This window comes from Saccopteryx leptura, chromosome 1 (genome assembly GCF_036850995.1).
Source record: "Saccopteryx leptura isolate mSacLep1 chromosome 1, mSacLep1_pri_phased_curated, whole genome shotgun sequence".
Classification (NCBI taxonomy): Eukaryota; Metazoa; Chordata; class Mammalia; order Chiroptera; family Emballonuridae; genus Saccopteryx; species Saccopteryx leptura.
This window is the reverse complement of record NC_089503.1, coordinates 367116035-367143245: the sequence shown is the minus strand read 5'-3', so window position 1 is coordinate 367143245 and position 27211 is coordinate 367116035. Positions and strand designations below refer to the sequence as shown.

Below are 27211 nucleotides of genomic sequence, written 5' to 3'. Positions count from 1 at the left end.
TCTCCCAAGATTGCTGGGTTAAAGTGCAGATTCCTTCTCCAGACCCAACACCTGGAGAACCAGTAGCTAGGAGTGGGGCCAGCCCTTTCATCAAGTACGTGCTCTAGGTGGTTCCTCTGTGCTCTGGAATTGGAGAACCCCCGTCTCTGGGGTAGCCGATGGTTTTATCAGGCCTGGGTGAGGGATGTGCTTTGGAGAAAGCTGGTGCGAGCTGTTGGGAATCAGTGTCCCGGCTCGCTGACCAGGGCTCAGCGGCTTTCCCTGCACTTCTGGAGAGCTGGATTGTGCAGTTCTGGCCCTGCACCCTGGCCCTGCACCCTCTCATCTAATCTGTGCTTTCCCCGGAGAGGGTTTTCAGGAATCTGAGTGACTCATTCTGTCCTGTGCTCAAGTCTGTTGGTCGACAAACACTGTGCGTGGTGTGGGGGCGTGAAGTGCACACCCCAGTTCAGCAGGATGTTTATCCCAGCTGACAAGAATCAGAGATTCCATTTGGAAAGACAAGATATACTTAAAAGGTAACACAAAACAGCATGGGAGCCGGCCCATAGACTTCATGCACAGGAGTGGGCCCGACCACAGGAGCTGGTTTGCAGTTCAGAGGAGGGAAAGATTTTTGTGGGCAATGCAAGGTGGTGGAGACATGGGGGAGAGCTAAAGACTTAATTTCAGGACCAAAGCATTCATCCACTGGAAGATTGCATTTTCCTAGAGGATTTTGATACACAAATATTAGTAGTTGTAATTTTGTCCATATTGTATGAGCATAAATAAAATGAGCTATAATTTTGAGTGAATGAAGTAGCTGATGAATACAAATATTGTTTTTAGTGTTTGGTATTTAGTTGCTGTCATCTTGAGGTTTAGGTAGAAATGATCTGAAATCATATATATTTTGTTTGAGGAGAAGGGTAAGTAAAAAAAGAATGTCAAACTGTTCACTTTTCCCCCCTCCTTTGTATTATTCGGCATGAAACCTAATATTAAATATTTGATGATTGGCCCTGGCAGGTTGGCACAGCATTAGTGTCAGCCAGCCCAGTGTGTGGAAGTGTCTTGGGTTCAATTCCCAGTCAAGACACACAGGAGAAGCACCCATCTGCTTCTCCCCCCCCCCTCGCAGTCTCTCTCTCTCTCTCTCTCTCTCCCTCTCCTGCAGCTATAGCTCAAATGGTTCGAGCAAGTTGGCCCCAGCCTCACGGCCTCACATCAGGCGGGCTGTGAAGCGGTGCCCCTGATGGGCAGAACATTGCTCTGTGCGAGGCTTGCCTGCTGGGTCCCGGTCAGGGCACATGTGGGAGTCTACCTCTCAGCCTCCCCACCTCTCACTTAATAAAAAAAAAAATTATATTTGATGATTTTTTTTTGTTGTTGTTAACTTTTTTGGAATCAGGACCTTGTACCTCAAAACATGTTTGTGTATGTTTAGCCACCTCTGCAGGGGAGGAAAGAAAATCTGAGGCGTAAAGGTTATTTTGGTAGTTGTGGCCGGATTAGGTGAAAACCTTCTGAACTGGGAAAGCTCTTTGCTAGCACCAGTGCCAAGACCCTAAAATAAAACTTTTGACAAAGGGTCCCTCTGTCCCGCCTTCCATCCAGCACCAAGAGACCCACGTCAGCCTTGCTGCCTGCCATGCTCGTGCCCGTCTTCCCTGCAGGAACGGTGGGAAGTCGGCCTTGCCGCCTGCCGTGCCTGTCTTCCCAGCAGGAACGGTGGGAAGTCGGCCTTGCCCAAAACGGCGGGAAGTCGGCCTTGCCGCCTGCCGTGCCCGTGCCGTCTTCCCTGAAGAAACGGCAGGAAGTCAGCCTTGCCGCCTGCCGTGCCCGTGCCCGTCTTCCCTGCAGGAACGGTGGGAAGTCGGCCTTGCCGCCTGCCGTGCCCGTGCCCGTCTTCCCTGAAGAAACGGTGGGAAGTCGGCCTTGCTGCCTGCCATGCTCGTGCCCGTCTTCCCTGCAGGAACGGTGGGAAGTCGGCCTTGCCGCCTGCCGTGCCCGTGCCCGTCTTCCCTGCAGAAACAGGGGAAGGCTGCTTGGGCCGGAGTTAAGCCCGTGTCTGCAGGGCCGGCTGCCTCCCGCGTAGTCTGTGGTGGCTGCAATACTGTGATACATGGGATGATGCGTTTGAAACAGAAAACATCTCTCCCTTTAGCTACCCCCTCCCGCCCCGCCCCGCACATGCAGAGGAACAGCTGTGGCAGCAAATGTAGACTTGGAGCATGCATTCATATTTAGTCTGGTTTTGACAATCCCAGATATTTTTAAGCAGGATTGAGTCAGGCAACCAGCAGCCTAGCATTCAGACTGTCTTAACCAGCCAGCCCATTTGGCACACAAGGACCTTGTTTTACCCGAGCACTAAATAATTCTAAATGAAGCAATATGATGTATTGAGTATGCCCAAAGTCACAACATTCAGTGTTTTACTACAGGCTGTCAGCATCTCTTTTTGCATGCTTGTTCTGTTCACTGCTAGTTGTTTATTTCTTGTAGCCTTTGAATTCTGTCTTTGGCCAGGTCTCTATTCAGGATTTTTATACATAATGGGACCCTACATTCCATGCCAGTGTGACCCTCCCAGCCTCCCTGCAGCATAGATGCAGTGTCTTTTTTTTTTTTTTTTTGCTGAGAATGTTTCATATTGTAGCAGCTAATTTTCTTCTTAAAACCATGGGAGTTTGCCATTTGCTTCTGCTCTGGATTGGTGGATCTCATCCCATGAGCCCACTCTCAAGTTATGGGCCTTCTTACCCCACTGTCTGCAGCCTGCTGGTGCAGGCTCCGCTCTGTCCCTTCGTGTAGCCAGGGTTCTGAGCTGCCGCTGGCCCAGGCCTCCCTCACACAGTGCGCTGCCCTCCTCGTTGCTTTCTGAGCAGAAATGGGAATGAGCTTCCTTCCACAGCTTCCTTCCCTCCCACTTCAAGCTGCCTCTCTGCTCATTCTGCCGATATTCCAAACCAATCAAACCCAAACACAATGGCCTTATTCTCCTCTGGCTAAAAAACCGTTTCCTCTCCCCCTAATTGCCAGACATACTCTACCCCAGGTTCTCAGGCTTTTAGAGTCAGTGGAGCAGTATAATTTTTAAAAAATGGGGTTGTGACACAGGATTGCTGACTCTTTATTTTTTTAAGAAAGACTATCATTCATTTAGTAGAAGACAGATTTCAGCACCCCCTGCCCCAGTCAGGATGTATTCTCTTGATTTATTAAGAGTTCTTTTAAATAAATAGACTGGGCCCATGGGCAGAAAATTGTATTACTTCTTTCCATTTTCCGTGAACACCGTGTATCAGCCTAGAACTTGGCAGGTACTCTTTTATACTCCCCTTGTCTTTATCAGCCATCTCTCAGCCTCCGTGGTCGGCTCTCCCTCACACTGCTCTGGGCCTGTCCTTTGGAAGATGACAGCAAATTCCTCAGAGAGCCGTTCACGTCTTCCTTACCTGTGGGTTGCCACACTGACCATCTCTCTTGGTGACGCCCTTTGCTCCCTTGTCTGTCCCCTCGGCCTGTTGGGTGCCCTGTCCCTGTTACCCCAGGGAGGCACCGCTTCCTCCCCTCAGACTGCGGCCCCGCAGTAGCTCAGGACCTCGCGCTTGTGTTTGTCCCTGCTCTGTCTCCACATGCACTTCCTCTGGCATTTCTTATCCTTCCACACGTTTGGAACTGATCGAATCTGACTCCCCAGATCCTCAACAGTTATTTCACAGTCTTCACTGTCCGTGAGGCAGATGGACTGGGATTTCAAGGCTCTGCTCTTCCGCGTGTCAACAGAGGGAGCTCAGAGAATTGAGTTAATGTTTCTGAGCCTGCTCTTGCATCTGTTAATGGGACTACTGTGGTCTATCTCAGTGTCTGTGTTAAGAGTTAGAGATGATGCCTGCCCAGTGCCAGGCACAACTCCTGGCACATAACAGGCCCTGAGAAATGCCAGCTCTTACTTGGAGTATAGCAGGGCTTGGCAGGGAGTGGTTCCTCGTTTCAGAGCCGTCTCCGTCACTTCTCCTGACCCTTACTTAGTCTGTCCCCGCTATTCTCTCTGTGCCTGAGGCTTCCCACTTGTATCTAAGGTGAGTAGCAGTGACAACGGTCAGGTGACTGATTTCAAAAGCGGCATCTCCAAGAGCAACGGGCAGTTAGGTGGCAATTTCAGTCTTGCCCCAGACTCCACGTGTTGATATAAAAAGTGACCCACACTCCAAAAAAACAGTCTGTACCAACTGGGGAGGTTTGCTTTCCTCTCCCCGTGTTTTAGGCCTTGTCATTTATGTACTTTGCCAAATTTTCATATACTTTATCTCACTCTACTTGTCAGTAGTCTCGGGTAGTGAAGGAAGCAGAGAACCCAAACACAAAGTAGAGGCTCAGAGTATTTGAAGTATACCTAGGCTGACGATGGTGGCTCTGGCGTCTGGTTCCGACTCCGGGCCCATGGTGGTGTGTGTGTGTGTGTGTGCAGAACTTCTGTTAAGGGCCTGTACTGTGTTAAACACTGGGGAGACGTTGGGGGACAATATAGATCTGATCCCTGAGCTAGTGGAGGATATACAGTACGTCTAGTGGGGAAGCAAGGGAGTCAATAAATGTTACATGCTTTTTTTTTTTTTTTTTTTTTTTTTGCGTTTTTCTGAAGCTGGAAACAGAGAGAGACAGTCAGACAGACTCCCGCATGCACCCGACCGGGATCCACCCGGCACGCCCACCATGGGGCGAGGCTCTGCCCACCAGGAGACCATGCTCTGCCCATCCTGGGCGTCGCCATGTTGCGACCAGAGCCACTCTAGCACCTGAGGCAGAGGCCACAGAGCCATCCCCAGCGCCCGGGCCATCTTTGCTCCAATGGAGCCTTGGCTGCGGGAGGGGAAGAGAGAGACAGAGAGGAAGGCGCGGCGGAGGGGTGGAGAAGCAAATGGGCGTTTCTCCTGTGTGCCCTGGCCGGGAATCGAACCCGGGTCCTCCGCATGCTAGGCCGACGCTCTACCGCTGAGCCAACCCACCAGGGCCTGTTACGTGCTTTTGAGCGAAGTGCTTCAAAGAAGAAGTATTGGGCAATATGGAAGGCCTAATTTATTTGAGGCTATTCAGGGAAGATTTCGTTGAAATTTTGGGGTACTATATTGCCTTTTTGTTGGTAGTGCTAACTAAATTTTCTTTCTTCTCTTGTAGGACCTACATTAAGCAAGAAATAATTATGAAATGGTGTAATATTATGTACTTAAATAATATACCTAATTTCAGTACTGTCATAATCAAGAGTTGATAAAGATTAGTCACACCACAGAATAAAGTTTTAAAGTTTCTTCTGTTTGATATTTGTGTTGTGTTATCTGGAAAACAAATTATTAGCTTGGCTTGGCTTAATTAGAAGACTTAGGTAAAAGGCAAGATAAATTCTGTCTTCAAAGAGGTCAGGTGGGATGGTGCACTTCCCGCCTGGCTCCCTTCCACTGAGCTGCTGATGGGTGATCTTTGTCCTTCACAAGTGGCACACACCAGTGGCTTGGAGCTGTAGGGCACTGGGGTTGAGTTGTGTGATTTCTCTTGACCTCACTCATTCGTTTTAGAGACAACATACCTTTATGGTGAAGAGTGCAGTCGCTGGTGTAAGAAGCCTAGGTTCGCGTCCTGGTCCACCTCTTAGTAGCTATGCAAACTCGGTTTGGCCCTTACCATTCGGTGCTCAGCTCCTCGTTCAGAGAATGGAAACGATAACAGGAACTTTCTTCTTTCTAAATTAATTTTACTAGGGTGACATCAATAAATCAGGGTCCATATGTTCAAAATAAACATGTCCAGGTTATCTTGTTGATCAATTATGTTGCATACCCATCACCCAAAGTCAGATTGTCCTCCGTCACCTTCTATCTAGTTTTCTTTGTGCCCCCTGCCCCGTAACCACCACACTCTTGTCAATGTCTGTTAGTCTCGTTTTTATGTCCCACCTACGTATGGAAAATGCAGTTCTTGTTTTTTTCTGATTTACTTATTTCACTCCGTATAATGTTATCAAGATCCCACCATTTTGTTGTAAATGATCTGATGTCATCATTTCTTATGGCTGAGTAGTATAGTATTCCATAGTGTATATGTGTCACATCTTCTTTATCTAATCTTCTATTGAAGGGCTTTTTGGTTGTTTCCATGTCTAGGCCACTGTGAACAATGCTGCAATGAACATGGGGCTGCGTGTGTCTTTACGTATCAATGTTTCTGAGTTTTGGGGGTAAATACCCAGTAGAGGGATTGCTGGGTCATAAGGTAGTTCTATTTTCAGTTTTTTGAGGAACCACCATGCTTTCTTCCATAATGGTTGTACTACTTTACAGTCCCACCAACAGTGAATGAGGGTTCCTTTTTCTCCACAGCCTCTCCAACATTTGCTATTACCTGTCTTGTTAATAATAGCTAATCTAACAGGTGTGAGGTGGTATCTCATTGCAGTTTTGATTTGCATTTCTCTAATAACTAATGAAGATGAGCATCTTTTCATATATCTGTTGGCCATTTGTATTTCTTCCTGGGAGAAGTGTCTGTTCATGTCCTCTTCCATTTTTTTATTGGATTGTTTGTTTGTTTGTTGTTGAGTTTTATGAGTTCTTTGTATATTTTGGATATTAGGCCCTTATCTGAGCTGTTGTTTGAAAATATCAGTTCCCATTTAGTTGGCTGTCTGTTTATTTTGTTGTCAGTTTCTCTTGCTGAGCAAAAACTTCTTAGTCTGATGTAGTCCCATTCATTTATTTTTGCCTTCACTTCCCTTGCCTTTGGAGTCAAATTCATAAAATGCTCTTTAAAACCAAGGTCCATGAGTTTAGAACCTATGTCTTCTTCTATGTACTTTATTGTTTCAGGTCTTATATTTAGGTCTTTGATCCATTTTGAGTTAATTTTAGTACAAGGGGACAATCTGTAGTCAAGTTTCATTCTTTTGCATGTAGCTTTCCAGTTTTCCCAGCACCATTTGTTGAAGAGGCTTTCTTTTCTCCATTGTGTGTTGTTGACCCCTTTATAAAAAATTATTTGACCATATATATATGGTTTTATTTCTGGACTTTCTATTCTGTTCCATTGGTCTGAGTGTCTATTTTTCTGCCAATACCGTGCTGTTTTGATTGTCGTGGCTCTATAATATAGTTTGAAATAAGGTATTGTAATGCCCGCAGCTTCATTCTTTTTCTTTAGGATTGCTTTGGCTATTCGGGGTTTTTTATAGTTCCATATAAATCTGATGATTTTTTGTTCCATTTCTTTAAAGAATGTAGTTGGAATTTTAATTGGAATTGCATTAAATTTGTATATTGCTTTGGGTAATATGGCCATCTTGATTATATTTATTCTTATCCAAGAATAAGGAATATTCTTCCATCTCATTGTATCTTTTTCGATTTCCCTTAACAATGCTTTGTAGTTTTCATTATATAGTTCCTTTACATTCTTTGTTATGTTTATTCCTAGGTATTTTATTTTTTTGTTGTTGCAATTGTGAAGGGGATTATTTTTTTTTTAGTTCGTTCTCAAGTGTCTCATTGTTGGCATATAGAAAGGCTATATAGACTTTTGTATGTTAATTTTGTATCCTGCGACCTTACTGTATTGGCTTATTGTTTCTAGTAGTCTTTTTGTAGATTCTTTGGGGTTTTTGATGTATAGGATCATGTCATCTGCAAAAAGTGATACCTTTACTTCTTCTTTTCCAATATGGATGCCTTTTATTTCTTTGTTTTGTCTGATTGCTCTGGCTAGAACCTCTAGCACCACATTAAATAAGAGTGGAGAGAGTGGACAACTCTGTCTTGTTCCGATAACAGGAACTTTCTTAGAGTTTCTGTGAAGATTGACAGGAGTTAATTTGTACAGAGTACTTAGAATTGTGCCTGAGACTTCGTACCTGTTTAATGAGGATCAGCTGTTGGCTGTTTTTTGAGCACAAGTGTTGAGGTAAAGGGCCCTCTGAGTGCAGTGAGGTCGGAACCAGGAGAGGGAAACTGGTGTACGCTTGGGCTGCATCCAGGACTCTGACCTTGTGAGCACCTTGCGCTGAGTAAGCAGCTCAGCCGTCTTGCTGTGGGGTTATAAGAAGTGTAGAAGATTACTTACATAGCTCTTACTTTGTTTTTAGTAATAAAATTTCAACTTACTAAACTGTCTATGTTGTATGTCCTGAAGTTTAAAATGTTATTCTTTGCAGATTTGAAAAAAAACACCCAGATTAATAGATGGAGATAGTAATTTGCTTTCTATAAGTATTTCTAGTCACCTTTAGCTTCCTATATCCAATACTACCAAAAGGAATTAGATAATCTTAGAGAATAGCCACAAAAATATGTAAGACTTAGACATAAGTCTTTACAAAGTGATACATGGTCCATGATTGTCTAACGACTATGCTGCACACCTGAAACCAGTGCAGAATAATATTGAGTGTGAACAGCAATAGAAAAATTGTTTAAAGCATAAGACTTATTTTCTTAGCATATCACGGTACTCTCGGTGTATTGCTAGAGGAAATCGCAGGAAATGCATGTCAGGGATACACCCATAGGAAGATTGGAGGTGTTGCAGCAAGATTTACTGGAGCAAAGACAGAGGACTGCCCCCAGGTACGCCATGTCTAATGTCTCATCCGCAACCAGGTGGCTCAGCGCCTGTTTGCTGCGGGAGAAGTCCAGCCTCTAGGGCCACAGGCTCGCGCTTTACCCCACCAAGCCCAGGGGAGGGCCAGGACCTAGAGCTGCCTGCCGTTAACCGGCATCTGGGGTTCCAGTAGTCCAGCACAGTCTGTTCCATCCAGCCCGCACGGCTGCCAGAGGGAGAGAGCACGAGAGGTTCGCCCTTTATTAACCTTTGGTTATATTTCCGTTGGCTTGGGAGAGAAGAGGCTTTCCTTCAGACTGTCCAGTCCCTTTCCTGGATCTTTCAGGGTTTATCCTATCTGGGTTTTCCCCTGGATTTTCCAAGGTTTTGTCTCCTCCCTCTTATGGTTGCCGTTTTGGCTCCTACAGCACACACCTCTCATAGTTGTACCTCTGTCATCTGGGTTTCCACTGCACATGTGCAAAGGATTTACCCCGACTGTTTATGCTCCCCTCCCCCACCATGCCAAATCTTGGCAAAGGGGCTGGTTGTTCTCTGGGGAGATTGGAAAGCTGGTGTTTCCTGCCTGTTTGGGATTAATGTCCCTTCGGTGGAGGACGCGGCTGTCCCCTGGGATGTCTGTGAAGCTCTAGCCTCCGGACTCAATCAGGCTGAGGCAGTTTTGCTTCCTTCACTTGTTTTGGTACCTAACTAGCTGTCTACTGGACAAGTGCAGAGAACCTAGTATTAGAGCTTCCATATCAGATAGATCTTGAACCCAGAGAGATGGTATTTATGTAGAACAAAAGTAAATGCCAGTGAGTAGCTTTTCAGAAAGAACTTGATGCACTAGGCGGCACAGAGCTATGATCATAAACGGACAGGCTGTCTGTGCCCACTCCTCTGGGAAAGGAAATGCCCTGGAAATTTCTAGACTCACACACAAACTTGGAGAACCTGAGAGGTCCCTGCGTCCAGTCTGCATCATCCCTGTCCCAGAAGGGGCCCTAAAGTGGCAATAGCTTTTCAGGAATAGGTGCGGGCCACCTTGAGGACTTGGGCGTTATGGGAAGAGAGCCCCGATTCCTTATAAAAGAGTTTAGACTGGGCCTGTGTGTTACTTGTGTGGGGGTAGGGGAAGGTGAGATCTCAGCTTGACTTGTATTAAAAATGGATGTTGAGCCTGACTAGGCTGTGGTGCAGTGGATAGAGTGTTGGACTGGGACACAGAGGACCCAGGTTTGAAACCCCAAGGTCACTGGCTCATCTGGCTTGAGCACAGGCTCACCAGCTTTAGTGCAATGTCGCTGGCTTGAGCCCAAAGGTTGCTGGCTTGAAGCCCAAAGGTTGCTGGCTTGAAGCCCAAGATCGCTGACTTCAGCCCAACGTCACTGGCTTGAGCCCAAGGTTCCTGGCTTGAGCAAGGGGCCACTTGCTCTGCTGTAGCCCTCAGGTCAAGGCACATATGAGAAAGCAATCATTGAACAACTAAGGTACCGCAAGGAAGAATTGATGCTTCTCATCTCTCCCTTCCTGTCTGTTCATCCCTATCTGTTCCTCTCTCTCTCTCTGTCTCTGTCTCTGTCACACACAAAAATTAAAAAATAAAATGGAAGTCAAGTAAAGAATATGAGTGCCAGGAAGGGCAGGCATGTTCTTTTAAATGACTTTTTCAGTGACAAGATCTATGGTGAAAGCTCTGTCTGTCTCAGAAGCCCTTGGGCTAATGGAGCTGGGATTGTTGTCTGTATGGTGGTGTTGAAAAAGATTTCTGAACTGAGGGAGGTCTGGGCTGATTATCTACATCCTGTATACTGGCTGTAGTAATGGTTATACTGGTAAACTACAGATTTGGTACTTTTATTTTTAGAGTATTAACTATGTCTCACTAATTTAAAGTAATTTTGATTCAGAACTAATGATAGCTTAGAGTGGGTCTGAATTAAAGGCTATCTTTTAAGAAAGTTATAGGGAAGATATTACTTAATTTTACAGTCATTCTTGGACATTTTGCAAATATTGTGTTTCATACTTTCCTTTTTGAACATGCATGAGACAAAACCAGTTTGAATTAATAAAAAATATGATTTAGAATTTGTTACCTTATGTAGAAACTTGAAATAAAGTGAATAAAAATTGTATTATTTTGGCTAATACAATAGAAGCCCTCTAAATTCTCTCATCTCTATTAATAACACTACTTTTCTTCAAATTATTTGGCCTTGAGAGGAAACTTGAATGGAAAGTGGGCCTACCCAGTATTAACAAAAGCCAAATAGAATGCGCCATGTGCTTTTATTTGTGCTGCTATCCTCTATCCTCATGGTAACCCTAAGCTGGAGGTGTGCTCTTCTCCCGTCTATAGACGAGGAAACTCCTTGTCTAGCTAATTAACTGTCAACGGCCCAATCTGGCTGTTGATAATCTGCTGTGTTTCCAACTTTCCCTCCAAATACTCCCATATTGATATTCAGGCAAACTCTCCGCTCACTTTGTATCCAGTGTTGCATTCATGCCTGTACTTCTCCTGTGCCATTATTTGGTTCACAGCATAGGTAGCCTTTGTCTAGTTGACTCCCTTCTCTGAATTTCTGCAGCACTTAAGGTATGATATGCTGAGGTTATTTAAAAATATCTACCAGTGATTGGTTTGTCAGACAAGGAAATTAAGGCATAATTCAGGTTGTTTGCCCAAGAGAACAAACCTAATAGCAAAGTGGTGCTGATTGCTCTCTGGTTGTTTGGATTTGATGGAGGACCAGTTGGATACTGGGTACAGGAAAAGACCATTTAAGAAGATACTATAGTTATCTAGATCAGTGGTTTCCAATCTCTATTCAGCAGACTGGTGCCAGAAATTAAGTGCTGGTTCCAGTGATTATAGACTCTATAATCTCTCTTTTTTTTTTTTTGCATTATTCCGAAGCTGGAAATGGGGAGGCAGTCAGACAGATTCCCGCATGCGCCCGACCGGGATCCACCCGGCATGCCCACCAGGGGGCGATGTTCTGCCCCTCTGGGTCGTCGCTCTGTTGCATCCAGAGCCACTCTAGCGCCTGAGGCAGAGGCCACAGAGCCATCCTCAGCGCCTGGGCCATCTTTGCTCCAATGGAGCCTCGGCTGCGGGAGGGGAAGATAGAGACAGAGAGGAAGGAGAGGGGGAGGGGTGGAGAAGCAAATGGGCGCTTCTCCTGTGTGCCCTGGCCGGGAATCGAACCCGGGACTCTCTACCACTGAGCAAACTGGCCAGGGCCGACTCTGTAATCTTGATACAACATCAGGGTGGTTAACTCTTTTGTGGACCAGCACAAAATTTCCGGTGGACTGGCACTAGTTTGGGGACTGGCATTTGAAAAACATTGATCTATGATCAATGAATTAGGTTGAAATAATAGGAGTGGATAGAAAAGACAGCTAGGAAAAATCATTAGAGAATATGACAAGTTTGTGGAAACTGGGTGGTGGGAGTGGTGAGAGATGCTGCAGAGGAAAGGATGCAAATTATGATTTTTTTTAATTAGGTAGGTGGTCAGCTTAGGCTTCATTGAGAAGTTTACACACACACACACACAATTATATATAACTATGTATGTTATAGATATATGTACTTTTTTTCATATATTTAGTTTTAATTCCCAATTGTCCTGAGAAAAACATTTGAAACCAGTTAAAGGGGATTTCACTTGGCAATAACTTACAAGCTTAATACTTTATCTTGTAACTTGGACTAAGCAGTTTTCTTACTGGTAAAATAGAGATAATACTTACCCTATAAGGATAGTTCATGACTCATACGAGAGAGGGACTGTCCTTGCAGAGGCTTAGAAATGTTTGTTTCTCATTCATTCATTCAGTACCTATGGACTGCTTATGCTTAATACTGAGTCAGCTTTGGAGAAATAGCCAGAGACAGGGACAATATAAATATAGTCTTTCTTCCCAATGAGTTTAGAGTTCAGTAAGAGAGATTGACCAAACAATTATTTAATTAAAACTATAATAGAGCTCATAAAGGTGAAGCCTGAGGAATTTGAGAGCAGGGGAATCCAACTTTCTTTTGACACACAAGGAAGATGTCTCTGAGGATGTGACAGACATTTTAGCTGGGTATTTAAGGATGAATAGATATTTCCCTTTCTTAGGTAGCTATTCTGATATCTTTATTAGCAAACCGGTAACCAGTGCTCTTCAAACTATTCTATTACCTTCCCTGTCTAGAGCTCTTGTTTTTTATAGTCAAATACATTTTGGGAGGTCAAGTTAGGAACATACACATGGTGGAAAGCAATGGTCTTTGGTTAGGAGACCTGTCTTCTGTTTGCTGATCTGCTGCTACTCCTGTGTGTTTAAACAGGTTAGCGTAAGGAGGGAATGTCTTCCTTTCCTGTCGGCCAATTCTCTCGGTCAGCCCTGTCTGGACTGAGCGTTCTCTGGCAGTTGCTTTTGTTATACTCAGATCCCCAAATGCCAGCCCACCCCTGACCAGAGCTTTTACAGTCAGTATTCACGTGTTTCCTTGCTCGGCCCATCTTCCCAAGTTTCAGTGCTATTTCAGATGCTCTGAGTAATATTAAAGACTTCTACTTGACTGACGTACCTGTCTTTTTTCTTCGTTTCCTTGATCTTTCTTTGGATAGAGCAGCAAGCTACTCTAACAGTTGCATTTTAGTGTCCCACTTGATCTTACTTGACACTTGTGAGGTGACTGCTACAGCACTTACACCTTATGTTCTCAGTCTTACAAGAAACTGCTCATCAAGGCCTGAAGTGGTTTCAGAAGAGGGACTCTGATGGAGTGCACAGGCCAGCCAGCACCTTTCAGAGCAGGGCAAGCCATGGTGTGTTGTTGCCTCACTTGCCTTGATAGATTGCGGTGCTAATCCTGTCGTGGGTCCATAGGCGTTCACTAATTTAAGCATGAGAGTGCCATGACCTCAGTGGGAGGGCCAGCAGTCAGTGACATAGGCTGTAACGATGAGCAAGTCACTTTATCTTTCTGAGCCTTATTGTTCATTTTGTACAATTATTTATAAATTATAATAATTTATGTAGAAATTAAATAAGGGAATGTGTGTAAAAGGATTTATCATTTTGTTTGTACCTCAGGGCACACAATTGTTTGTGTCTTAAAAATATATATATTCCAGACTCCACTGCAGATAATATATATATGTATGTGTGTGTGTGTGTGTGTGTGTGTGTGTGTTATATTTATGAAACTAGCATCAAACTTCAGTGTTTTTGGCTTTTAAATTTGAACTAAAATCCTTGATGCAGCTTCTAGTTAATTTGCGGTTGTTGGACCAGGTGTCCGTTTTCCTTCGTATTTCTCCTTTCTCCCTGCCAACCCCAAAACATATTAGGTATGTTTTGACTCAGCTTGCATTTGTCAAACTGGTGGAAGACAAAGCATGGCACCAGGAGACCTTTTGCTATTTTAGGCCTTCTTAAATGGTAATGTGTCCAAAATAAATGTATTCTTAAAATTAAATGCTGTGAAGTCAACTTTTAAAGCCCTAAAAGCTATAACTCTAGGTTTTTCTACCAGGAAAAAAATAGAATTAAAAAAAAAACCAAGTTTTGGTCATTTCAAAATCACAATATTTAGTTACCAGTAAACACGGGGAAAATATTCAGCCACCTCAGTAATAAAAGGAATATAAAGCAAAATAAAATGTTGCCAGGCTGTTTTACCAATAGGATTGCCAGTTCTTTAAATGTAAGAGAAAGGAAGGAGGGCAGAGATGTTGAACTGGGCACTTTGTACAAAGCTGATAAAAGTAAAAATATATATAACTTGCCCATCTTTAAAGCAATTGAACAATATTTGTCAAGTGCTGTAGAGATGTTAATGCCTTTGACACAGTAATTGCACTTCTGGGAGCTTTGCCTAAAGAAATAATCAGAAATGGACATAATATAATTATAATATCAGGAACTTGGAAACCATCTAAGTGTCCAACAACGGGGGATTGATTAAATGAAGTATGAAATTACATGCAGTGGCCTGTTCTGTTAAGAAAGGCAAGCTTAGAAAAATAATGACGGGAAATGTTTGTAAAATAAAGAGAAAATAACAAATCGCTATGTACCTAGTATTTTGAAATGTAATTTATATACATACTGTGTGTGTGTGTGTGTGTAGGAATGACAACTTAAACAATACATCAATATAAAATACTATCTCTGGGTGATGGGAATCTTAGGGGTTTTTATTTTCTTCTTTGACCTTTTCTTTCTTTTTTCCAAACTGTTATGTTTATAACCAGAAGAAAATCTATTAATTTAAAAATGCATTCTTGCCTGACCAGGCGGTGGCGCAGTGGATAGAGCGTCGGACTGGGATGTGGAGGACCCAGGTTCGAGACCCCGAGGTTGCCAGCTTGAGCGCAGGCTCATCTGGTTTGAGCAAAGCTCACCAGCATGGACCCACGGTCGCTGGCTCGAGCAAGGGGTTACTCAGTCTGCTGAAGGCCCGCGGTCAAGGCACATATGAGAAAGCAATCAATGAACAATTAAGGTGTCGCAACGTGCAACGAAAACCTAATGATTTATGCTTCTCATCTCTCCGTTCCTATCTGTCTGTCCCTGTTTATCCCTCTCTCTGTCTCTGGGGGAAAAAATGCATTCTTTAGAATCCTTTGTTCCAGCACAGTCATATGAAAACATAAGGGAAAGAAGCCTGATGGGAATGCCATCAATGACTTTTGATAGGGTGATGGGACTTGATGTTTGTTGTTGTTTTTAATATTTTCTTTAAAGTTCTTCTGTTATGAAGCATATTATCTTTTATGAGGAAAGCAAATATAAATGTAGAAAAATACTTTAGAAATTTATGTCACATTTCAATAGAGGTCATTATTTTCAGATATTCTCTTATGACTGTATCTTGAGGACTGTGAAAACTGTTAACAGTGGTGGTAAATGATGGTCCTTTTTTTTCTCTTTTTTTGTAAATCCTGCAGATATTCCTGAAATTCCAGAAAGCATCTCATTCTGTAAAGCACTACAGATAGCTGACTTCAGCGGAAATCCACTGACTAGGTAAACTTTCTGTTTGCTTCTCTGTAGTACAAAGAGTATCTTTTCTGAGAACCAGGCAAAGAACAGAGCCAGGTTACCCATCGTGGAGGTATCTAGATGGATTGCTGTGTCTCCCAAGGATGGGTGACCTTCACAGATACTCATATAGATAGCACTGTACAGTGAAAGGCACATTGTTGCATTGACGGCACATTGAAAGGATGTTGGAGGATTAGGGTAGGATGCTGGAGTGTACAAAACAAGAGTGAGGAGTACATTTCTGAAGCAATATGAAGAATTGGAGTAGTTTATAGATCATTTATTGATCCATCTAATCTTGTGGGAGTTCTAAACTCCCGTAGAGCTTACTCCATAGGTATCCAAGGAGAAGTCCTATCAGATGTATATATTTTTTTCACTCCAGGAACAAAACATACTTAGTATCTCATCTTTCTTCTCTCTTTTTAAAAATCAGCTCTACCGACACCATTATTTCCATACTTTAGCAACAACTATGAGGATTTCTTTGGTTTTATTCCTCCAAGTAAAGCCATCTGTCACTCTTTTCCTCTGAGCCCAGCTCTGCCCTTCCTGGGTATTGCTGAGGGGTGTCATCCAGGGAGCCCTTCAGTGTGGCTCCCAGCTCAGTCACGAGCCCACCGACCGCTGGCTTCCAAGCACCTGTGTGCTCATAGCGCAGTGCACAGGCAGCCTAGAGAGTCTGTCCCAGAGGTTTCTCTGGGCCAGCTGGGTTGATTCTAAGATTTCTCAAGTTACTAATAGCATTTATTCATTTTTATGGAAAACAGTGATCTAGTATGCTCGAACCTAATAGCTTTCTAACTCATCACTGTTCCCAAGTCTTGTCCACTTTCTTAACCATCTCCCATACAGTTGTTCCTCTTCAAACCTTTCGGTGGCTCCTGTTCCTATGGGATAAAGTTCAAACGCCTTGATGTACTATGCATTCTCTGCCACCCCCTGTCTGACCTCGATCTCTTTCCCCTTCACTGCCCTCAGTTGCCTGTGTCAGACATGCTTTGCTGTAATAAAATGTGTGTCATTCATTTCATGCCTCTGTCTCTGGTGATGCCAGCCCTTTCACCCTCCTTTAAGGTACAGCTGGAGCATCACATGTCTTTTTTTTTTTTTTTTTTTTTTTACAGAGACAGAGAGAGAGTCAGAGAGAGGGACAGATAGGGACAGACAGACAGGAATGGAGAGAGATGAGAAGCATCAATCATCAGGGTTTTTTTTTTTGTTGCGACACCTTAGCTGTTCATTGATTGCTCTCTCACGTGTGCCTTGACCGCGGGCCTTCAGCAGACCAAGCGACCCCCTGCTCGAGCCAGTGACCTTGGGACCAGCTGGTGAGCTTTGCTCAAGCCAGATGAGCCCGCGCTCAAGCTGGCGACCTCGGGGTCTCGAAGCATCACATGTCTTGATTAATCCCCATGGACCCCTCCTCCAGGGGTCTTCCACTTGAAATTTATGTTTAAGTTTTTTCTTTCCCCAAGACCTCTAGGACTAGAAGTAAGCTAACTTATATTCCTCCATTATTTATTGATATGTATCCAGCCCTACTATAATTTCTGGAATGGAGTGAGCATTCAGTACATGTTTGTTGAAGTTAACGGAGCTGTTTATCCTTAAGGCAGTTAGAGTCTAGCAGTTGGGAAGTACTCATTATGCTGCCCTTGAGCTTCTTTTTAACCATTCAGTTGCTTAATCCCCTCTCCTACTTCTTTAGCTTTTCTCTTCTAAGTCTGCTGACATAAGATTTTACCATTATCTTAAAACTCTCTCTCCTAGAACACACCCTCATTGTATGAGGATTTACTGGGTTTTACCTTGGCCTCATATTTGGCAGGTTTCTTAAAGTAAAGCCCTTTTAGTTTGGCGGGTATGCTGTTTTAAGAATTAAGATGATATTTATTAGTTGAAAGGACCTTAAAAATTATTTAGCTTTGCCTATTTATCTTATGGCTGAAGAAACTGAGGCTCAAACCATTTAAATGACCTTTGAGATCATGAAGCCTCTGAGGGACATCTCAGATGAGAATTCTTGGCTCCTAACCTTAAGTCTGTGCTTCCTGAATACATCGTACTACGTAGTTTGGCTCTTAATGTTAACACCCAGTAAAAAACAAATCATCCATTCATCCACTTAAATATACAGTTTTCTTATATTATAGATCATTTTATCTAGTTTTAAAACTATAAAGTGATATATATTTTCTGGTCAAAACTGAGGCAAAAAAGATAAGTTGAATCATTTTCATTGAAATAAGTAAGGAATTTTACCTTTATTCCACCATGGAAGAGGCTTCAGCTTTGTAAAAACTATTACTAAAAATGTATTTCAGTGATTATGAAGATTCCAGTTAATACTCATCTTGCAATGCTAGGTTTGGTTTTGAAGTTTGGAATTACCTATATTAAATGTCAAATAGTTACTTAGTATTTGTTTTTCACAAAAGTAACTTGGAAGGGAAGAAAACTGAAGATTCTAATCTGGAGATATATCACAGAAGCAAGAAGCCCTCCCCCACCCCAGCGCCTGCGTGTTCTGTTTTCTACATTAGGTGCATGTATCAGGACCTTCAGCATTTTTTGCTACAATGAGCTCCTTTTGCCTTCAACTAGGTTTTTATTTTTCCTCCCTAAATACTGGTAACCATAGAAATATTGAAAGAAAACGTTCTTTGTAAGTTTATACATAATTCACTTTGAAACCTTTGCTATTCGGTAGAGTTTAAGGGAAGCATGCAAAATGTCCTTTTGTGTAAAACACAGTGAAACATATAATTACCTCAAGTGATTGACAACTTAAGTCAAATTAAAAGAAAAATATTAAGAATGCAGCAGTTGGCTGTCAGCTGATCAATTCTAAGTAATTCATAGCTTTGCTCTGGGTATTATAAGCTACAGGAAAAATATATTGAGCAGCTGTCATGTGTTTTATTAGAACTGTGAGCTAAAATTTCTCTTTTTTTCTGCTAATCAATAGTCTTTTCACTCTTGAGCACTTTGAGCTATAGTGACTATCGTTTTCTTTCATAGAGCACTCAGTATTCATGCAGTATTTTCCCCCTTTGTTCTGAAAACTTGAATATTTGTCCTCTTTAATTATTTCTGAATCACCCTGTCAACAGGTATTTGTCATGCCACTGTACTTGTCCCCCCCCCCCCCCCGTAAGTGTCTTACATATAGGAAGGCAGGGCAGATATGCTATGCATGATATAATTAATCAGAGGTTATTTCAATTAGCATATAGAAGAAATAATTATGTTTCGTAAACACTATATATATGCACTTTTTTTTGCAATTAACATTTGTTTGTTTTAGATTGCCAGAAAGCTTTCCAGAATTACAGAACTTGACATGTCTTTCTGTGAATGACATCTCATTGCAGTCCCTACCCGAAAATATTGGCAAGTAAGTTCTTATGTGAAGTTTGGGTTGACCAGGGCAAAAAGGCGCCTGTATCGTCCATCCATTCCACCCTCCTTCCCTGTGAAATTATTTTTCTATTCAGAAAGCCATTGACTCAGCTTTCATATCACCCTCAAGAAAGATCATCACCAGCCTCCTGTGTTTTAACAACCAGTTGCCCCTAAATTTTAATGGTTAAAAAGGACGCCGCTACTTGTTACTAGTGAAAAACCCAATTTGTTTGGAAGTTCTCTTTACATTGCTGGATTTCACAATCTTTAAGCAAAATGCCACATGTCATGGAAGCGGTGAATAAATGCCCTCAAACTACCACTCTCTGTGACTTGAAGCCATGTTAGGGGAAGGAGCCAGCGAAGGGCCCCTTTGAAACATGGAGAAAGTGCCCCTGGACAACAGCTGTGTCCCCAGTGTCTCTGGGCTGCAGACCTGAGGGGAGGGAGAGGAGAGGGTGCTTTAGCAGAGCCGGCATGGATCGGGAGGGGGCGGGACGATGGGGAGGACAGCCACAGCAAGAAAGAAAATTCTCTGAGGAAAATATATGCTGATGAATAAATATCCTGTTCTGCATACCCAGCGATGATTAATTGAATTATCTCAGCAGATCTTTCCCATGCTTACAGTGGGTCACATCAGGGCTGGCGGCTCATGCTTAACCTCTTACCATAAAAGCCCAGCTGGCTGGCCTGACCTGGTAGACCTGTGTTCCCTGGTGTCATAAAGGTTCTCTTTTGTGTTGTCCCGCCTAAATTCTTAGGCGAAACAGAAGATTGAGTTTTGAGAACTACAGTGTATCTGACGATGTCTGTTCTGCAAAGTTTCTCTTTGTAGACGTGTGCGGGAGGTTTTTAACGGGCAACACTGCCCCTGCTTTCCCTCCAGTGTGGCAGAAGGCAGCTGGCTCACCGTGTGTCAGCCAGCAAGTCCGTGTTTGCCTGAGGCGCACGCCGATGCTTTGCCATTGTGCCAGTAGTCTTGATGATTAAAAGTTGTGCTCTTTAGCCTTGGCCAGATAGCTCGGTTGGTTAGAACATTGTCCCAAAACACAAAACTTGCTGGTTCGGTCCCGATCAGGGCACATGTAAGAGCAACTCGATGATCCTGTCTCTCTTCCTCTCTCTCTGTCTCTCTCTCTCTGTCTCTCTCTCTCTGTCTCTCTCTCCCTCCCTCTCTCCCCCTCCATCTCTTTCCCCCCTCCCTCCTCCCTCCCACCCTCCTTTCCTTTCTTGCTAAAATCAACAAATGAAAAATTTAAAAAATAAAAAAAATTACCATGGACACAATGACAGGTGCCTTTTAGCTCTCAGGAGCTGAAGGGGACAAGGAGCCCAAGTACACCCTGAGTTTATGGTATCAGTTGCAGAGCAAACAACAGTGGTTCATTGTGGATTTCATGCACTTACACTGCAGTCCTGCTGTGTCAGGTTTCATATGTTTCTAATTAACATATGGGGTCTGGCAAAAGTAGGTTTATGGTTGTTTGTATGGAAGATAATACAAAATAAATAATAATACAAGAATGAACTGTTCCTGTACTCAGAATGGTTAACCTGCTTTTGGCTCCGCCTCCGCATGTGAGTCATTAAAGCCCCGTGGCTGGCCCTCCCCCTGCTCCTCAGGTTTTCAGGACAGAATCCCCTGCACCTTTCCTCCCCTTCTTTCTCAGCCTGTCATTGCCCTTCTGTCCTGATTCATGGCTTTTTTTAAAAGGTTTAATATTTTGAGAGAAAATATGTTCATATTAACCCAGAGTGCCCCTCCTACTTCCTACTGCACTATTTCAGTGGAAAATGTTATTTAATAATCATGTTAGAATAAATTACAATATTTTTATCCCATTTTTAAATCTCATCTTTTCTGATAATATCTGTACCTATTTTTGTCAATGTCCAGGATTTCTCATGTATCTGCTTTTTCTATAGCAATAAGGGTAATGGGATTTTTTTTTTGTTTTTTTAGACTTAACCAGCTTGTGTTACTGTTATACCCTTGTGTGTATACTGGTTGTTTCCAAAATCATATTTCACTTTGAGCTTGAACCCTGTGGTGAATAATCACCCAGCAGGAAGTAAGAATATGGGAGCGGGGGGGGGGGGGTCAGATAACTGAATCAGCTGACTCAGGTTAATTTGTGAAATTAAGTAGGAAATAGAGTTTTCTATTCCTGATTGTTAATAATTTTTCTTACCATACCAAGAGACTTCATGATTTCTACCTGTTGGATTTAAGATTTATGCATGTTAAAGGAACAACCCATTTGCGCTTAGTAGAAAGAAATAATTGAAGAACAGACCTCTCTTTGGGGAAGATTGGGCAATTCTGGTTTCCTAGGTCATGCTGGAATACTACTTGAAAGTTTAAATGGAGGCCCTGGCCAGGTAGTTTAGTTGGTTGGAGCATTGTCTCGATAAGCCAAGATTGCAGGTTCAGTCCCTGGCCAGGGCACATACAAGAATCAACCAATGAATGCATAAATAAGTAGAACAAACCAATGTTTCTCTCTCTCTTTCTCCCACTCCCTCTCTCCCTCCCTCCCTCTCTGTCTTCCCCTCCCCTCCCCTTTCCTCTCTCTCTAAAATCAATAAAACTAAAATTTTAAAAATAAAAAAAAGTTGAAATGGTAAACTGGTGAGAAAAATCTCATATATTCATAAGTATGCTACACTGTAAGCAAATCATTATTTGAAACTTAACTTTCCTCATGACAAAGGTTCTTCAGTTTCCCAAAGGATGCCCAATGGATTTCTTTAGAGCATTTAGCCACACTAAACAACATCTCACAGATCGTATGGTTTTGTGAACAAGGCATAAGTATTTGATAGTCCAGAAACTTGAAGACAGGAGACGGCCACCTGAGTGACTGATCCTTGCTGTTATCTTGGTGGATTCCGAAGTGGAGTCTTCTGCATGAGGCAGCCCAGCTAATTTGGTCAAATGAGTCACCACTGCAGTGTGGGTCTGAGGAGCGTCAGGGAAGCCAGGACTGCTGTTTCTCATTAGCCACCTAGCAGAGAACCTGGCGTTAACCTGGACAGCTATGGGTTTCTCAAGGACTCGGGCACCCTCCGGGTGGGCAGAAGTGCGGCCTGAAGGAGAGAGCCACACCTCTGTGTGGGACAGGCAGACTCGCAGCCCCTGGACGCTGAGGCATCTGCCAGCATCTGTCCCATGGTGTGTTTGGCCCACAGTCTTTTAATCTGAAGAGTGTTCTGGTGGCAGAGTTGGAACTGGAGTATGGCTCTGCTGGTCCCAGGCCTGTGTTTTTCCATTGCTGCACCTGCCAGCACCGTGGGACAGTTGGTTCCCAGGGCCCTTTGGGACTCATTAACCTTTTCTTACTTAGTAAGACTTACTGCCACGAGCAATACCTAGTAGTTCCAAGTGTTAAGTACTTAGGTCCAAACCACTTGATAAGTATTTTTGTCCTAACAATCTGGTAGCTGTTTGAAAAGTAATACATACAAACTGAAAGAATATTTTTATTTCATTCTTACCTGCCCCCACTTCTTTACTCTAGGAGGTTGGGTACCAGTTGGGCCCTGCTCACTTTCTCAGACTACACCTTGTTTCCTTTTCTGCATCGATTTTTCACCTGGACCCTGCCTTTTATCATAGCAGTTGCTGAAAACACAGCTTGTAAAGATACACCCTTGACAGGAATGTAGTGCTATCTAATGTGAGCTTGATCGTCCGGCGCTAGGGTTCCCGTGGCGTTGGACAAGCCTTGAGAGTGCTGTCTCTACCGGCACGTTGTGTGAGGGCGGTGCTCTGCTCTCACTCCGCGGCCCAGCACGTGTTCTCGTCCTGTACTACGCGGCCACGTGACGGCTAACCCTTCCTGTGCGGACTTCAGTAAAGCAAGTCTTTCAAATAGGGGAATCTTTTTAATACTTTATAATGACACAAGAATGATCATGAAAATCTCTTGAACGACACAGAGGTATGCTGGCTACCTTACACACGATCGCACGTTTTTCTTTTACTAGGATAAGATGTCCCAACTTTGCCTTTCCTGTGATGGCGCATAAACATCTTACTCAGTCCTTCAAAGCAAAGGTGATATTTAATATCGAGTGGGAAACTAACTCACCTTGAGTGGATTTTTTTTTAAAACCCTTTTGTTAAAAATACAAAAAATGCAACACCTTCTCATTAGTATTGATAAACAAGTAGTTGCCATTAGGGAAGATGGTAATTTATCAACTGAATTTCAAGAGACTTTTTCATAGTCAGAAGAAAATTTTAAAAATTTAATTTTAATAAGTGCAGCTGATGGTGCAGTTTTTTTGGATCAGTGTAACTTGTGAAGTCCCTCACCTGTTACAGCCATTAAACCAAGTGTCAAACAATTTACAATTGTTTTGTCCCTAAATGTAAAACAAAAAGTTGAATACATAATACAGTATCTTGTATTTCTTTTTCTTTGTGTGTGTGTGTGTGTGTGAGAGAGAGAGAGAGAGAGAGAGAAAGAGTAAGGGAGAGAGATGTGAAGCATCAATTCGTAGTTGCGACACTTTAGTTGTTCATTGATTGCTTGTCAAGTGTGCCTTGACTAGGTGTGGGGGGTGGGCTCAAGCTGAGCCATTGACCTTCGGGTTCAAGCCAGTGACTAGGGGATCATATCTATGATCCCACACCCAAGTTGGCAAACCGCACTCAAGCCAGCAACCTTGTGATTTTGAACCTGGGACCTCAGTATCCCAGTCCACACTCTATCCACTGCACCACAACTTGTCAGGCGTGATTTTTGTATTGTTAATAAAATATTTTAAAATATCTTTTTATTTTATTCTCTTGAAATTTTTTTGTTTATATATTTTTATAATATATACAATAAAATTTTATAAATTAAATAAAAAGTTTATGAAAGCATACATTTAAATGTATAGGGACTGCCATTCTAGAATAAAATGTTTGGGAGTCAGTTAAGCTTCCAAAGAGTGGTTCTCAAACTCTGCCTTGTTGGGCCCCAGGGATTCCATTGAAGTCCCTGCAGGGCATTGTGGAGAGTAAGAACCAGAGCTCTGGTGGGTGGTCCCTGCTGATTCCTGTTTACGTAAGCACAGCTCTATTATTAGCTACAATTTTTTTTTTGTATTGGTGTTGCATAGAATATTTGCTTTAAATTAGTCTGCTGCAAATATTTTTCAAGTTAAGTTTGGAGACCACTGTTTAGACACTTGACAGTACTTGTTTCTTGTAGGAACGTGCTTTGTGGGGCTTTTATTGTGACATGGATCCCGCTGAGCGCTGCAGAAAGCTTCAGAGTCTTTCAAGAAAGTAAACTTTAAAAAATTGTACCTGCCTTCTCTTTCCAAACGGACTCAGCTTTTTCCTTACTTAATGATTGAAAATTCCGTCTTTCGTCAAGCCTTCTCCAGTGATTGGAAGAGGTGAAGTAGATTCCAAATTCGCAGGGTCCCTGACCGTACCCTTTACTTCGCACACAATAAGCACGTTAGCCCTTTGTACCGAACAACACCGAAGTCTAGGTGTTCAGTGTTTGTGTGCAGGCAATTAGTGTGTGCTCCTGGATCATCCTGTACCCTGCAGCAATGGGGTCTTGTTGTTAAACTCTGTGTTGGTACTGAACCTGGCGTTGCTCTGGTGTGTTGCACAAACAGGTGTGACAAGGCACACGGTGTAACCTCCTACACCCTGCCGCCCTTAGCCTGCCATCAGAGGCAATCCAGTGAAGTCTGGAAGCTGTGTACTAGCCCCTTGTTTTCTGTTAATGCTGTACACTCAGTTTGTGTGAAAAGTTGACATAAAGAAACAACCCTGGACGAAGCCTGCTTTCATTTGCTCTAAAACCTTCTAATGGAGAATAGTTACTATCTATTAGTATTGCTTAATTTCCCTAATAAAAGAGCTATCAGGGAAGGATTTTAAAAATATGTGCCATATTCCCCATGTATAAGATGCACCTTAATTTTGGGGCACAAAGTTTGAAAAAAAAATGTATTACATAAAGTTATTGAACTTACGTTTTATTCATCATAAAATTTATACAACTCCTCATCACTGTCAAAACTCCCATCCATTAGCTTGTCCTCATCTGTGTTTGATGAGGAATCACTGTCTTCAACAATGAGCACAAAAACGAGCGCAAAAAAGCGGGAAATGCAAGTAAAAAAAAGTCTACAACCACTGTTTAAGACGCACCCAGTTTTTAGACCCCAAATTTTTCCCAAAAATGGTGCGTCTTATACATGGGGAAATACAGTATTTTTAGGGGGAAAAAATCCTCACCAGAAGAACTGGTAAGCTTTTTCCTTTTAATAACAGTTCTGATTCTTATCACACTTCCTCCTCTGCTTTTGCTGCAGAAAGCTCAATGCTGACTTCTGGGATCAGTAACGGCAGTTGTATCACCACATGGCGAAGGGTAGAAGGGAATTAGGGGGAGAGGTGTGGCTGGCGTTCCCAGCGGGGCAGGTGCTCTGTGAGGCGCACGTACTCTCTCCTCACAACAACTGTGCTCATAGGTTAGCATTAACCCCCTCGGCTTCATGAGCGTGTCTGTGGAAGGAGGACCGGTGATCGACCCAGGGGTAGTGGCTGGTGGGTGGTAGAGCTGGGACTTAAACTTCGCTCTTCTGTGAAGAAACTGCACTTCCTTGGCTGCGTGTTGCCTCTCAGCAAGCACATTCATTTCTTCTCCCTCCCGTGTCCCACAGTTTCCGGTTTGTGAAACTTTTTGCATATTTGCGCTTTTTAAAGACCTATTTAAATCTCTTTTAGAAAAAGTTGGGCTGAAATTAAGTAAATGATTTTAGATATATAGAGAGGTAAAGATAGATATAGGGATAGAGATAGAGATAGAGCTAGAGATAGGGATAGAGATAGGGATAGAGATAGGGATCACTGAGGATGCCAGTTAGCATGGTCAGGCAGAACTGGGGGAGGAGGGAAGCATTCAGTAGGGTCTTAGAGAATCGAATTCCAAGTCTTGGATAAGTTGTAGGAAAATTGAGTAAAATGGGTTTTTCAGGCATGCCTCTTGGAAACAGTGACTAGTGAACAATGACTTTTTACTGGGCTATCACTTGGAAGATTTAACTTACAGCCAGGAAGGATAATTTTGTTTCAAGAAGTTTTCAAATGTTGATACAACGTTTGAATGAATTTGCCCTCCAAAAGAACTTTTTTTTTTTTTCATTTTTCCAAAGCTGGAAACGGGGAGACAGACTCCCGCAAGCGCCCGACCGGGATCCACCTGGCACGCCCACCAGGGGGCGATGCTTTGCCCCTCTGGGGCGTTGCTCTGTTGTGTCCAGAGCCATTCTAGCGCCTGAGACAGAGGCCACAGAGCCATCCCCAGCGCCCGGGCCATCTTTGCTCCAATGGAGCCTCGCTGCGGGAGGGGAAGAGAGAGACAGAGAGGAAGGAGAGGGGGAGAAGTGGAGAAGCAAATGGGCGCCTCTCCTGTGTGCCCTGGCCGGGAATTGAACCCGGGACTCCTGCATGCCGGGCCGACGCTCTACCGCTGAGCCAACCAGCCAGGGCCCCAAAAGAACATTTTAATACTGAAAATATTTTTCTTGAGATCAGGTGTATCAATTTCTACTCAAATAAATCACACACTGCAATTATTTTGTTTTGTTTTACTTTTTAAAAATGAGTTTATCTACAGAGATACATTATCTTGTATATAGAAAATGCTAAGGAATCTACCAAAACTATTAGAGCTAATAAATGAATTCAGCAAAATTATAGTATACAACATTAATATATAAAAATCAGTGCTATTTAAAGTACCAAGAATAATAAAATACTAAGGAATGAATTTAACAGAAGAAATGTGTGACACATATACTGCAAACTATAAGACATTTTAAAAAAAAAATTAAAGAGCTAAATAATTGAAAAGACAGCTTTTGTTTGTGGATTGGAAGACTTCATATTGTTAAGGTAGCAGTACTCCCCAAATTGATCTACAGAGTTAACTCAGTCCCATTAAAATCCTACCTGGCTTTTTTGAAGGAATTTATGAGTGCTATCTTAAAATCCATATGGAAATATAAGAGGCCCAGAATAGCCAAAGCAATCTTAAGGAAGAACAGCAAAGTTGGAGGACTCACATATTCAGATTTCAAAAGTAACTACAGAGATACCATAATCAAGGTTGTGTGGTACTGGCATAAGGATAGACGGATC

The 27211-nt window shown here is 42.9% G+C and overlaps 1 protein-coding gene across 1 annotated transcript in view; it reads left to right on the top strand.

Annotated features, from left to right (window-relative positions):
* The window catches only part of LRRC1 (leucine rich repeat containing 1), a 137884-nt gene that overhangs the window by 72538 nt on the left and 38135 nt on the right, over positions 1-27211 (top strand). Inside the window, exons 3-4 of the mRNA XM_066359181.1 lie at positions 15540-15618; positions 18947-19036. Of these exons, the coding sequence (XP_066215278.1) occupies positions 15540-15618; positions 18947-19036 (169 nt within the window). The remainder of the gene's footprint in view (positions 1-15539; positions 15619-18946; positions 19037-27211) is intronic.